Source organism: Pelophylax lessonae (assembly GCF_965119305.1).
Source record: "Pelophylax lessonae genome assembly, chromosome: 9".
Lineage (NCBI taxonomy): Eukaryota > Metazoa > Chordata > Amphibia > Anura > Ranidae > Pelophylax > Pelophylax lessonae.
In genome coordinates this window covers 234549631-234563718 of record NC_138776.1, presented here as the reverse complement: position 1 = coordinate 234563718, position 14088 = coordinate 234549631, and the positions used below count along the sequence as shown (strand labels likewise).

The 14088-nt window shown below is 43.7% G+C and overlaps 1 protein-coding gene across 1 annotated transcript in view; it reads left to right on the top strand.

Annotated features, from left to right (window-relative positions):
• Positions 1 to 14088, top strand: part of RBP3 (retinol binding protein 3) — a 51803-nt gene that overhangs the window by 15402 nt on the left and 22313 nt on the right. The window contains exon 2 of the mRNA XM_082268305.1: positions 8168 to 8358. Within this exon, the coding sequence (XP_082124431.1) occupies positions 8168 to 8358 (191 nt within the window). The remainder of the gene's footprint in view (positions 1 to 8167; positions 8359 to 14088) is intronic.

Genomic DNA, 14088 nt, shown 5'->3' with positions numbered 1-14088 from the left:
TGAATTTTTGGTGGCTGCGGGACACCACTTGTGCTGACCACCACACCAGCTGGTACTGCACTTACGGGACTCGCTACTGCAGTGCTGGTTTGTCTATGACCAGGATGGACTAGGCCGCTGGTGCTTGCCAGTTTACCAGAAGGTTGAGCAGCACTAGTATTGACACTCTGCTGCATACGAGAACCCTGCGATTGTTGCACCTCAGCAACTGAGGAACGGGGTCGGGTATGCCTGACCCTAGCAGGGATCACTACTCCGTCGTCAGAGCTATCTGTCAGGATGACGCTGCTCTCTACAGGTTTGAATACTGAGCCTGATTCTGACAGTGAATCTTCCCCATCGCTCTCATCTGTCATTCACAGCATCCTGTAGGCCTCTTCACTAGTGTACCTCTGTTTGGACATTTTGGCCAATACAGTACATTTATTGGTGCCTAGAGTGACTCACAGTTAAAAAAGCACATGGTTGTCAAGGACTGTTTGAACCACTACCAAAACATTTAACTGCTAGTGCTAGCAGAGATCAGGCCTGACTCTGCTAACGCTGCGGTTTAGTGTGCTGTGTATTGGAAGTGACAGTAATCTTCTGATACTGCACTTCTTGGTTGCTGGGCAGATGGGCTAAACGCAGGTGCTGGCAGGTGTCAGGGCTGATCCTGCAGACGCTGCGTTTTGGACCCTATACTAAACTATTGGGGATGCTAGTAGAGTTCTGATCTGATCAAAGATTTTGATCCGTTCAGATACTATACTAGTAATGGAGGTGTTTAGTGTGTGTGTGTCTAGCTGGCAATCTAAGGGTTAAAATGTATTACTAAATATGCGGTGGGCAATCTGACGCTGTCCTGGATTGACGCTAACTAACGTTAATGCTAGCTGACAGCACCGGTGACACTAATACCGTGATCAGAAAAAAGATCTGTACACTATAATAGTGACACTGTGACAGGGCAATGAAGGGATTAACTGGGGGTGATCAGGGGGTTAAATCTTTATTAAGGGATATATGGCGGGTACCCTAAAACTAGGACTGGGACTGCCGCTAAACTACCACTAACTGCCTCTCACACTAACTTATGTCACAAATGACACTAATACAGTGATCAGTAAATTATCCGTATACTGTATATAGTGACACTGTGACAGGGAGTGAAAGGGTTAAATAGGGGGGGATCAGGGGTTAAATATGTGCCTATGTGTACTGGTGTAAGTGTACCTGTGTACTCACGGTAGATGTTGTCTCTCATGCTGGAACCTAAAAGGGCTCCAGGAGAGGAGATTGCATCATTTTTCTGTGCCTGTGTTTACATTACAAAGGCACGGGACATTCTGAAATTGGTCACAACCAATCACCAGGTCCAGGCTAAAAATATTTGGCCTGGACCTGATGACTAATTGGTTCTGAGCCGAATCAGCACATCGCGGGGACAGCGGGCGCACGCGCACCGCCTACCCCGTGCGCGACCAACGTACAGTTACGCCAGTTCACGCAGCCGAGCCACCTTGCCACATTAAAACTGCGGTGGGTGGTTGACAACTGGTTAAAGGATAATATAGACTTAAGGTGACAACCCTCAGCAAAGTGCCACATCCCTATAGTTAAATGCATACAAACAGAGAATATTCCCTATTTTTTGGGACTTTTAACCACTTTACGTCCAGCGACGTAGACCTACGTCGGCTGGCTTTGCGTGGTTGTACCGGGGTGATGCCTCTAGCTAGAGGCATCACCCCGGTACCGTTGTTTACAGCCGGCGGTCGGCTTTCTGGCGGTAATGACCAATGCGGCTCGGGAGCCGCTCGATTGTTACCCCGCCGAGTGGGAGGGGATTTCCCCCCCTCCCGCCGCCGCCTTCCGTGGCTTTGCCCGGGTCTCCCGTCCCACCGGGAGACCCGAGCACCCAGTCGACATGTCCGCCGGCTGGATGGAGTCCCGATCAAAGCCAGGAAGCATGACATCATCTTTTACAATATACAAAAAAAATGGGCTAACTTTACTGTTTCGTTTTTTTTAAATGCAGTGAAATGTGATTTTTCGTAATTTTTCCCAAAAAATGGCGTTTGAAAGACCGCTGCGCAAATACCGCATGACAAAAAATATTGCAATGACCGCCATTTTATTCTCCAGAGTCTTTGCTACAAAATATATATATAATGTTTGGGGGTTTTAAGTAGTTTTCTAGCAAAAAATACTGATTTAAACTTGTGAACAAAAAGTGTCAAAAATAGGCTTGGGGGTAAAGTGGTTAAGGCACTTGAATTACAAAAATGTATATTAGAAGTTAAATGCGTAAAAACATAATTTATTGGTACATCAACATATAAAAAGAAGAGACATGGCTAACTAGGCTACTATTACATCAACTGTGAAATGTATGAAAATATGATAAATCTTCCTCCCCCCGACGTGGAGAGTTCACATCTCCTTCATCAGGGGTATGAGGAGTATCACATAGTCAATCAAGTGGTGTCGTATGTAGACATGCCATGTTTCAGATAAAAACAAAGTTTGAAAGAATCTGTACTCTTGCCCATCATATTATAGTGTACAGGGTATCCTGCTTGGAATCTGGACCTGAGGACTGGACATTTATCCTCTATGCTCAAAAACTGGTGTTTTACCACAAGCATTGTCACCTGTGAGGCTCTCTAGCTAGAAGCCCCGCTATATCATCCATATTGGGGACTACATGTTCCAGACCTGTATTAAGGCCAGGGGTTGGCCCTCTAAGGCCTACGGCCTCCTTTTCCCACCATAGAGGTGGCGTTTTCTCCACTTCTATGCCTCTAAAACATAATGATATTGCACACTATAATATGATAGGCAAGAGTACAGTTTCTTATAAACTTTGTTTTTACCTGAAACATGGCATGTCTACATACACCACCACCTGATTGACTATATGATACTCCTCATACCCATGATGAAGGAGACATGAACTCTCCGAAAAGGCGTCGGGTGGAGGAAGATTCATCATATTTTCATACATTTCACAGTTGGTGTAATAGTAGCCTAGTTAGCCATGTCGCTTCTTGTTATCTCTTGATGTATCAATAAATTCTGTTTTTACGCATTTTACTTCTTGTATATATTTTTGCAATTTAAGTGTCTTAAAAGTCCCAAAAAAGGGGAAATTCTCTGTCTGTATGTATTTAACCACTTAAGCCCCGGAGGATTTGGCTGCTAAAAGACCAGGGGGTATTTTGCGATTCGGCACTGCGTGACTTTAACGGACCATTGCGCGGTCGTGCGACGCTGTACCTAAACAAATTTGACGTCCTTTTTTTCCCACAAACAGAGCTTTCTTTTGGTGGTATTTGATCACCTGTGCGATTTTTTGATCATGCGCTATAAACAAAAAAAGAGCGTCAATTTTGCAAAAATAACAATATTTTTTCACATTTTTTTATATGAAATTCCCCCCCAAAAAGATGTAAAAATCAAAATTTTTTAACATTTTCGGCCAATTTGTTTTATGCTACATATGTTTGGTAAAAAAAATCGCAAAAAGCGTATTTTGATTGGTTTGCGCAAAAGTTATCGCGTTTACTAACAAAGGGAAAGATTTTTGTCATTTTTGTTGTTTTTTTTTTAACGCGTAATGGCGGCGATCTGCGATTTTTTTTGCGGTACTGCAACATTGGGGCGGACAGATCGGACCCTTGACTGACATTTTTGACACTTTTGGGGTTACCAGTGACATTTCTACAGTAATCAGTGCTATATATATGCACTGTTACTGTAAAATTACACTGGCAGGGAAGGGGTTAACTTTATTTGAGAGGGAGGAGCTGTGTGTGTCCCTAGGGGCGTGCTTTCTACTGTGATTGGCTGTGGCTACTAGTGTAGGAACACTGATCAACGGTCCTACATAGTAGAACCGTGTGATCAGTGTTTCTACACAGGGGAGAATGACAGGCGGCTTGTTTACATCAGCCGCCTGACTTTCTCCCTCTGTACCGACGATCTTCTCTGTGAACGAGCCGTGGCGGGCGCGCGCTCACCCGCTATTGGCTCACAAGGAAGTGACAGGCAAGTGACGTACCGGTACTTCACTCTGCCTGGCCGGGGCTGACCGCCGCAGTATATAGCAACCGGTTAAAGGATTTAATTTAATCTATAAAAAATAAAAATAAATGCACATCTTTTTGAAGATAAAAAAATGTGCATTTATTATTTTTTATATTAGCATTGCACCTGCGATCAGCAGATCATGGGTGTCATGAAGGTCTCCTGCAAACTTGTCTGTGTTTCTGTCCGTTCCTACAGGCAGGAAGAGAGAATGAACTGCCAAAGCTCTCAACAGCACCATGGTAGTTCATTGAAACTATAAGCCGACAGCTACTTGTAGTTTCCCATTCACAGAGCCCCACATGGCCACGTTATTTTCAAACAGCGACAGCGGGCGCCCGGAGAAGGTGCCCACTCGCTGGCACTGTCATTGGGGGAGAGAGGTTGCAGCTGCTAGAATGTGTTACATGTGCCACTCTAAATATGGGCAAAACATGTAACATGTTCCAAGGGGGAATTATCTTTTAAACTGAGACACATAAGGTGAAGCATCCTACTCTGTCAGCTGAGCTCAACAAGCTACCTTCTGTAGTATTCCATACTCTCTTTCTACGTCCCACTCCATAGTTCTACCCGGGCCAAAATGTTCTTCTCTTTCTCCCAGATTCATTAATACTCATTTAGGGCTCTGACTTGCCCATTAGGCTTTATACATTCAGCCCACGACTCCCTTCATGTCGTTCCAGAGACAGGACTGTTGCAGTTGCACCTTAAGATTCATCCCACCTCTCCTAGGACCTCTAAGGGTATTAATACTCATGACAGAGAATACTTAGCCTGGCCTAAAAGGCCTTTTGCATCCTGCTTTCAGTCCACTTAGACCATGTATTGAGTCAGGACAACTATAGCAAGCTCTTCTTGGTGTTACATAGTTAGTCAGGTTGAAAAAAGACACAAGTCTATCTGGCTCAACCAATAAAAAAACAAAAAAAAAAAACAGTATTGAAAACCCAACCATACAATCCCATATACACAATCCTATACCCGCAGTTGATCCAGAGGAAGGCGAAAAAAACCCCAGCAAAGCATGATCCAATTTACTACAGCAGGGGAAAAAAATTCCTTCCTGATCCCCCGAGAGGCAATTGGATATTCCCTGGATCAACTTTACCTATAAATATTAGTAGCCACTTATTTTGCACACCTTGGAAAGAATCCAGGCCTTTTTAAAGCAATCTAGTGAGCTAGCCAGAACCACCTCTGGAGGGAGTCTATTCCACATTTTCCCAGCTCTTACGGTGAAGAAACCTTTCCGTATTTGGAGACGAAATCTGTTTTTCTCTAGACGTAAAGAGTGCCCCTTGTCCTCTGTGTTGACCTTAAAGTGAATAACTCAACACCAAGTTCACTATATGGATCCCTTATGTATTTATACATGTTGATCATATCCCCCCTTAATCTCCTCTTCTCAAAAGAGAATAAGTTCAGTTTCTCTAATCTTTTCTTATAGATGAGCTCCTCCATTCCTCTTATCAGTTTGGTTGCCCTTCTTGGTGTTAGACCTGACCTGTGCCCTGTGCAGGGCCTTTGCAGTAGAAGGCTACATTTGCATCGTTGAGATTTCCCTTTACTTCCTGTCCCATAGCCAAAACAGGAAGTGAGAGGAAATCCCTCCAAAGTGATGGAATCCTGGTTTGTCACCAGGGTCACCAGAACTAGTGTCCCTATTGGAAGATTTCCGCTCTATTAGTGTTCTGATGTCAACAAAAAATTTGGGATTTTCTTTTACTTTCGATAATAATGGTAAACAGGAAAACAAGAGGGCAAATCGCCCTAAAAGGGGCACCGACAGCAATAAAAACTGGCAGGTATTCTAACTCCTCTCCACTCTATCCAAAATTAAAAAAAAAAAAAAAAAATTGCCTTTAGTTTTTTTTTTTTTTACCTTAAAACGGTATTAAACCTAAAACCAAAAAGGTATTATATTGCAGCTTACCAATCATTGTGATGGCTACATCAGTTTTCTTTACTTTGACTTTTTCCTTCTGATCTGGCGAGTAATACACCTCCTATATTAGTGAGACACAACTCTGGAGGAATGAGCAGATGGGGGGAAGCGGACAGCAGCATTGTTAGTCTGGAGGAAGGTAGTGTTAAATATATTATCAGATTTAAATACACTAACAAATTGAAGCCAAAGTCTAACTCACATTTTATATAATCAGTAACAGTGGGAGTGTGTTGATTGGTTTGTGCAAAAGTTTTTACGTATACAACTAGAAGAAAGATTTCTGTCATTTTTATTTATTTATTTATTTTTCTAGTAATGGCGGAGATCAGTGATTTTAAGTGGGACTGTGACATTGCAGCAGACAGATTGGACATCTAAAGTGACACTTTTGGGGGGGGACCAGTGACATTACTACAGTAATCAGTGCTAAAAATATGCACTGTTACTGTACTATTGACACTGGCAGGGAAGGGGTTAACACCAGGGGCGATCAAAGGGTAAGTGTGCTCCTAACTGTGTGGGGGGTGGACTCACTAGATGAACACAGAGATCCGTGTTCCTAAATAGAAAGAACGCAGAATCCCTGTGTTCATCTGTGACAGAACGGCGGTCTGCCTTGTTTACATAGGCAGACCACCATTCTGTCTCCATGGGGAGCGATTGTGGTTGAGCGGCGGACCCACTGATCCCCCTCTGGCCAATTGGTGGGTGTGCGCGCCTTCGGCGCCCCTACTATCTATTACAGGAAGCGACATACAGTTATGTCGTTTCGTGTAATAGAGCCGGTCTGCCGCCGTAAAACTACGGCGGCTGGTCAGCAAGTGGTTAATGCATTTTCTGCATTAGGGTAAAGAAAAAACCTTCTCTAAACAGGATCCCCCCCAGCCCCCAAAACACTAAGGCACTATCCCTCAATGTAATGGATCAAGAAAAAAGGAAACCCACTGCTCCTTTTCCTAAACCGCGGTAGGGAGATAAAGGGATTCGAGGTGCCAGGCATAAATAAACATATAAGCAATATTAAAAAGGATACATTTTATTACTATATTAAATATTAAAAACTGATAGCATCTTTTAACAGTACATTGCTCCAAATGATGTATCTCACTCTGCACACTCAATTACAACAAATGTGTTTAATTCTTGATCTACGCGTTTCGCCCAGACATAGGGGGCTTCTTCAGGATCTGAAAACAGTTGAATTAACACCACTTTAATCTTTGACAAGATGTGTCACAACCATAGAGGAAGAAAATACCACCAAGTGTGGTTGTCCAAAGTAAGATCCATCAATAATATAAAATCAGTGCAACAAATAGCAGCATACAATCACAGACCAGTTGATGAAAAAATTCCCAAAGCAGGAAGATATGGGAAAACAGTGAAGCCAATGAATACTAAAAAATCTTCCAAGAGGCTTTTCCATAGATAGATACATTGGATTAAATTAGATCCAAAAATCCACAGTATACCTCTATCTGTGGGTGATATCAAAGCCAAAACTTCCTCGCAAAGGAGGAGAAATCCAAATTCAGACAATACAGTGGACCATCCTGCTCACAAGCGGGTGTAGCTGTCCTCTCACCCTGCCGGTCATCAACAGACTGAGACCATCAATGACCGCATGAAAATCAGCCACTGCTGCGGCCCACTAAATGTCCGAAATTCGAACAAAAATTCTTAGATAAGATTTTCTAAAGTAAATTCTTTCAAAATTCGACCCATGTAGGACCGGCCTTAATGAGCCTGATCTCAATTCAGTGCAGTGTTCGAGAGCAGCAGCCCTCACTGTTCTCTGTTCTCTCTCTCGCTCCATTGGCCATGGAGGCAGCAGTGGTAGCCATTGGCTTTTGTTGCTGTCAATCACAGCCAGTAAGCAAAGAGTGGATGTTGTTAATGTCTATGAACCTACTGTGTGCAAAGGAGCACTCGGAAGGGGGGAGGATTTAGGAGCGCTGTCAGCGGACCCCAGAATTGGAGGATCGGGACTGCTCTGTGTAAAACTGTTGCACAGAGCAGGTAAGTATAACATATTTATTTTTTATTTTTTTAAATTAATTTTTACAATCACTTTAATATACAGGAAATCTGTAAGTAATTATAGACAGATTCTTGTTGATTTTAAAACGTTGTTCCTTCTTTCAGATCCCCTCTCCTGATGTGTTTGAAGATCTTATCAAGTTCTCCTTCCACACGGATGTGTTTGAAAAGAATATTGGTTACATGAGATTTGATATGTTTGCTGACTGGGAACTTCTGAGCCAAGTATCAAATCTTCTGGTAGAACATGTATGGAAGAAGGTTGTTAACACAGATGCCTTAATTATCGACATGCGGTAAGAAAATCCATAGTTTTACAGCTTGAGAAAAAGGCACGTGTCCATTAAGTTCAACCAAAAACATAAAGCCTAAGTCCAGATTTGATTTAACTTTAAATACAAGAGCTGTACCAAAAGTGGGCATATGTAAAAGTAGGAATAACCTTTTTAATAACTTACATAGGTCCCCTATAGTAAATCTTTTTCTTTTAATTGCAGGTAAAAAATGTATTCCAAGCAGAAGCAATGTGCCCTCATCGAGTTCTTGATGAAGGAGGGGGGTGCAGGCTCTCCGACATTGATGGTTCCCACTGCGCAGTTTGTCTTCCCCTTCTTTAAACTTCTTCAGCCATCTGTGTACATTGTTTTTGTCAATGTGCCATCTCCGCAAACATTCTGTAGTCTTCTGTGGATGTCGGAAAGCCTGCCACCCCCCTCCCCCTTTATCTTGGACTCAACAACGACACATTGCTTCTGTTCGGAATTCATTATTCATCATCTGTAATGAAAAAGAAGAAAAGGTACTAAAGAGCAGTGGTTCTCCACTCCGGGCCTCGGGACCCACTAACAGGCCAGGTTTGCAAGATAATTGAAATACATCACAGGTGATATATTTTGCTGCTCAGTGATTGCAGTATTCTAGTCTGCATCTCCCCAAGGTGGTACTTAAAATCTGGCCTGTTATGGCGCTTTTCCACTGCATGGAACCGAATGGTTCGGTTCGCTTTTGTGCTTTTCCACTGCTGGTACCCCATGGTACGGTGTAGGAACGGTTCGGTACGGTACGGTACGGCGGCGCGTTTCCACTACATGGAACCGAACGGTACGGCTCGCTTAAACAGTACCACCTCAGTTGTGGTTCCAACAGGGCCTTCCCGGTACCATATCCCACAATCCTTTGCATGCAGCCTTGAATGTTTGTCACTACTAGCCACTGATTGGTCAGAGAATCATTGTTATCCCACCCACTTTACTTTAGTGGAAAAGCAAACCGTACCGAACCGCACCGAACCGTTCCAACACGGTACCATGCGGTACCATGCAGTGGAAAACCAACAGAGCCAAGCAGGGCCGAGTGGAGCCGAGCCGGTACTTCCAGTGGAAAAGTGCCATTAGTGGGTTCTGTGGACCGGAGTTGAGAACCAATGCTATAGAGGAAGAATTACTCGATCAACATGGGAAATTTGAATGACCCATATGAGTTAACAAAAAAGTTATGCCGACTTTTGTTTTACTTCCTGTTCAGCTCCTACTTGGATTGGACCAAGCTGATCTAAACAAACTATTTTCTTCACTAACAGATGGGAAGCTGTGTCCTGAGAGCTGTTTCCTGGTAGCACTGTATAAACTGTACATTATACAAGCTTCCTCTGAATGGTGGAGCAGTGATCAACCCAACTTGATCTTCTTTTGGGAATGGGTCATTAAGTCCCCATCCCACTGTCCAAACACATAGCTGTATACGATTGTACATACAGTATTTACAGCTCTACCGGCAAGTACATCTGTCCGTGAAAGAATTAGTTTGTTGGACTAGTTTGGTTAAATAAAATCTTGAGTTTATCTTTAATACTCTGATGAGCCAAAGGTAGGCAATAGGGTTTCCCTGATACTGTTACTAGTATCAGTATCAGTGGGGATACCAAGCATTTGCACGAGTACTTGTAATCGTGCAAATACTCCGATGTTTAATCCGATACCTCCAGGAATGAAGAGGCGTCACTTGCTCATTTCCGGAAGTCAGGAGGCGGAGATAAGACAGAGGAAGTCAAGAACATGCTGGGGCAGGGGCACAGCTGCTATGTTCCCAAGACAAATGCAGGGTGTTCCATAAGAATCGGTGACCAGTCAGATTCGGTAACGGAAGTGACTCTTCCTCAGAATATTCCAGTGACTTGCAATGGCACCCCAAATGCGTCAGCATTTTCCCGCAATTGTCACCTGACGAAACGCGTTAAATCGCACAAACAGAATCAAGGGACGCCTGTCGCCCCAAAAAAGTACAAGAACTTCTTTTGGGCGACATGCGTCCCATGATTCGGTTTGCACAATTTTACCGCTATTCATCAGGTGATAATTGCGGAAAAATCGTGCCATGTTTGGGGTACCATTGCAAGTCAAGGGAATCGTATGGGCTTCCTGCAAATTGCAATGGCCCCAATTCTGCCCGCGATCCGAGACACCTATATGTGAATGGAGCCTTGTAAGTCACGGGAATCGCACGGGTGTCCCGCGACTTGCAGTGGTTCGGGATCGTGGGCAGAATCTCGGCAATTCTGCCTGCGATCTGAGATAACTATATGTGAATGAAGCCTTAAGGTATGCAACAACAGAAGTCTAAAATTGGAATCTCTTATGCACACACTTATCTCAGGTCAGTGACTCAAAAATATTGAATGCAAAGGACCAGCATGGCAGCAGCCTACATAATGTTTTAATGACAAGTTCGCTAAAAGGCAGTTTGCAGGTATATTGGAATCCCCGTTTGTTTGTTTTCCTCACCCCCACGTAGAATGTTTAGCTGCATTAAAGATTTCACCTGCTAATCCAATTTACCATTGCAGCATGAACAGACAATTACAAATAATTTATATGAGTACTGCTCTTTCTGAATAATCAGATTTTACATTGCTAAGCATTAAAAAAAATAAATAAAATAATAATAATAATAGCATACCACTTTTGCTTGTAAAGCAGGATTTAAGATCTTGGGTTATTACCACTACTAGAAATTATCTAAATATTATATGGTGCATTGTTGAAATATACATATATATATATATTGAAACTTACGTGTATAGCCATCTTTCCCACTTTTGGGTGTCACTCTTTCACCACAGGATTCTACTTTCTGTTATTTAAAGCGGAGTTCCGGCCACAAAATCGACATAATCGATTTTGTGGCCATCCGCTTGCTTTCCGGCACCTGAAAAGGAAATGGATAGTTACGATTTTTTTTTTTACTTAACTTGTATTGTAGAAAAATATACTCACCTTTCTTCCACTTCCTCCCTCGGAGGCCGCGGCCCGCGCCGACACTTCCGGTTTGCAATGATTCCTGGGAGTTGAACGTCATCGATCCCAGGAATCAATGCGCCGGCACCGGCCCCACTCGTCACTTCCGATGCGACGCCGCATTCCCTGCTAAACAGCTTCTGGGCATGCCCACAAGCTGTGGAGGAATGCGGCGCTGCACCGGAAGTGACGAGCGGGGCCGGTGTCAGCGCATTCTGGGAGAAGAGGACGCAGAAGAGGATCGCGCTGGCTTCAGCTGCCCACAACGCTGGAGAAGAAATTTTAAAGGTGAGTATTTCTTCTTGCAGGTAAGTGCGAACCGGGACAGATCAGAGGCTAGCCATTGTGGAATCAAGGTTTGGGTACCTAATCTAAGGCCCATCGCTTGATGTGCCAGTTATAATTACCAACGGATAAAGAGGGACATTTCTGAACCATATTTAGGCCCCCTTGGGTCCTTGGGATCAAAGTCCTATATCTGTCCATCTACTTTCTCAATGTGATTTGTTTTCTTATTTTTGGCTATTCCACAGCACCTCTGGCGGATTCTTCCTCAAATAGACTCTTGTTTACTATGATTGTTCACTTAACCTCAATTTGTGATATGCATGCAGTCTAGCCCTTCTCTCATATTTTCATTACTTTTCTACACAAAACCAGATTTAACCTTATAGAAGACTTTAATTTTATTTTGCTCTCTACGATATTTGAGTCTATTTATAACTTTCTGGGTCTTCTCTAATTGTCAACCCTGGGACACCAGGAAGCAGGTGTAATTGATATTTCTGTTTATTTACCCTGATAGTTGAAATATCGACATCTTGTGGTTAAAAAAGATAGTGCTCAGTCAGTGTTTGCAATTGACCACATACACCTGTATCTGATTCACTGATTAGAGATGAACACTATATATGTGCACACCTCTTCCTTCCTTAATCAGCTCTGAAGAAACCAACATAAGGTTGGTGAAACATGTCAGCGGCAGTGTCCTAGGACCTGCACACTTTGAATCAGCCTTCCCTGTGTACGTCCGACTCCAACACGGCCGGCTCTCCTTCGGCTCCCCCTGCTTTCAGCTCGCCAAAACCGGACATGACGTCAGGCCGCCACTGACGGACCCATACGCCAACTCGGAACGAGGCTGGAGCAAGCATGGTGGTGGAACGCCGACATAGCGCACAGTGAATACCGGCGGAGTCAGGACTCGGTACACAGAGGTATGAACTTTACTTTACTAGGCTGTGAGTGTTTGTTCATCACTGCCCTCATCTAATGGATCACGGAGGAACCTGTGTATAAGCATTTCCTTGGGCTTTTGCATACTCCGGCCAACGTACCGGCAACATTACCTCATCACCCTTGGATCTCCACCAGTGGTGTATTTAGGTTTTTTGCTGCCCTAGGCCTGACTAAACTTGGGCACCCCTAATTTAAATATGACCCACCGCTTCCTGTAAAGGCCACACCCTTTCGTGTTTATGACCCGCCCTGTCATCTGTAAACCACAGACCACAACCACAGTCTATCAGTGTCCATAAGTGCAGCCTCATCAGTTCCCATAAGTTCAGCTTCATCAGTGCCCATCAGTGCAGCCTCATTACTGCCCATCAGTGCAGCCTCGTCAGTGGCCATCAGTACAAGCCCCATCAGTGGCCACCAGTGCATCATATCAGTGCCCATCAGTGCAGCCTTATCAGTCCTGCCTCATCAGTGGCCATCAGTGCAGTCTATTAGTGCCCATCAGTGCAACATATCAGTGCCCATCAGGGCAGCATATCAGTGCAGTCCCATCAGCTTTTTTGCTGCCCCCCTGCAAAGTGCTGCCCTAGGCCTGGGCCTTGTTGGCCTAGGCCAAGATACAGCACTGATCTCCACAATAGGATTCCTCATTCCTGACCATTCCATGTGATTGTCTTCGTCAAGTACTTATATCACTCTCCTGTATTGCTCCCTTATATTGAAACTACCCTTTATTGATTTGAGGAGGAACAGCCTGAGTGAATTTTGTCTGTTGATAACCAGTATATACACACGATTGTTTACATCATCACCAACCTAAAATTTCTTCCAAGTATCAGGAACGATATTTGAACATCCATTCATCCTTTTTCTTGGGACACCTGTGTGATTCATAACCTGGTTATTTTACTGTGACGTTTCACAGATTGATTATCATTTCCATGGACTGGTTCAGTTTGATCTTTTTCTAGGATCATGAGGCAGTAGTTTGACCAAGCTTAACCTACCTTTTACCATTCAATTTCAGGCTACATTCATGTGCAGGTCCTTGCAGTTATGTTTTTAATTGGTTTTATATTGTATTTTGTGTCTTGTTCATGCACAGTCTTCTCACCAGGCACAAGTGCCTAATAATATCAGACATATCGGTCTGGATGTCTCACCACTTCCTCAAACTCAATCCATCCAAAACCGAGCTTATATTTTTTCCTCCACCTCGTGCCCCTTCCCCTGATTTCTCCGTCAATATCAATGGCATTACCATCAGCCCATCCCCACATGCCAAGGTCTTAGGTGGTGTCCTGGACTCTGAACTCTCCTTCAAACCCCACATCCAATCGCTGTCCAAATCTTGCCGCCTCAGCCTCCGCAACATCTCCAAAATACGCCCCTTTCTAACCAAAGACACAACAAAACTCCTAGTTCACTCCCTGGTCATCTCGCGCCTCGACTACTGCAATTCCCTTCTCATTGGCATACCTTTACACAGGCTAT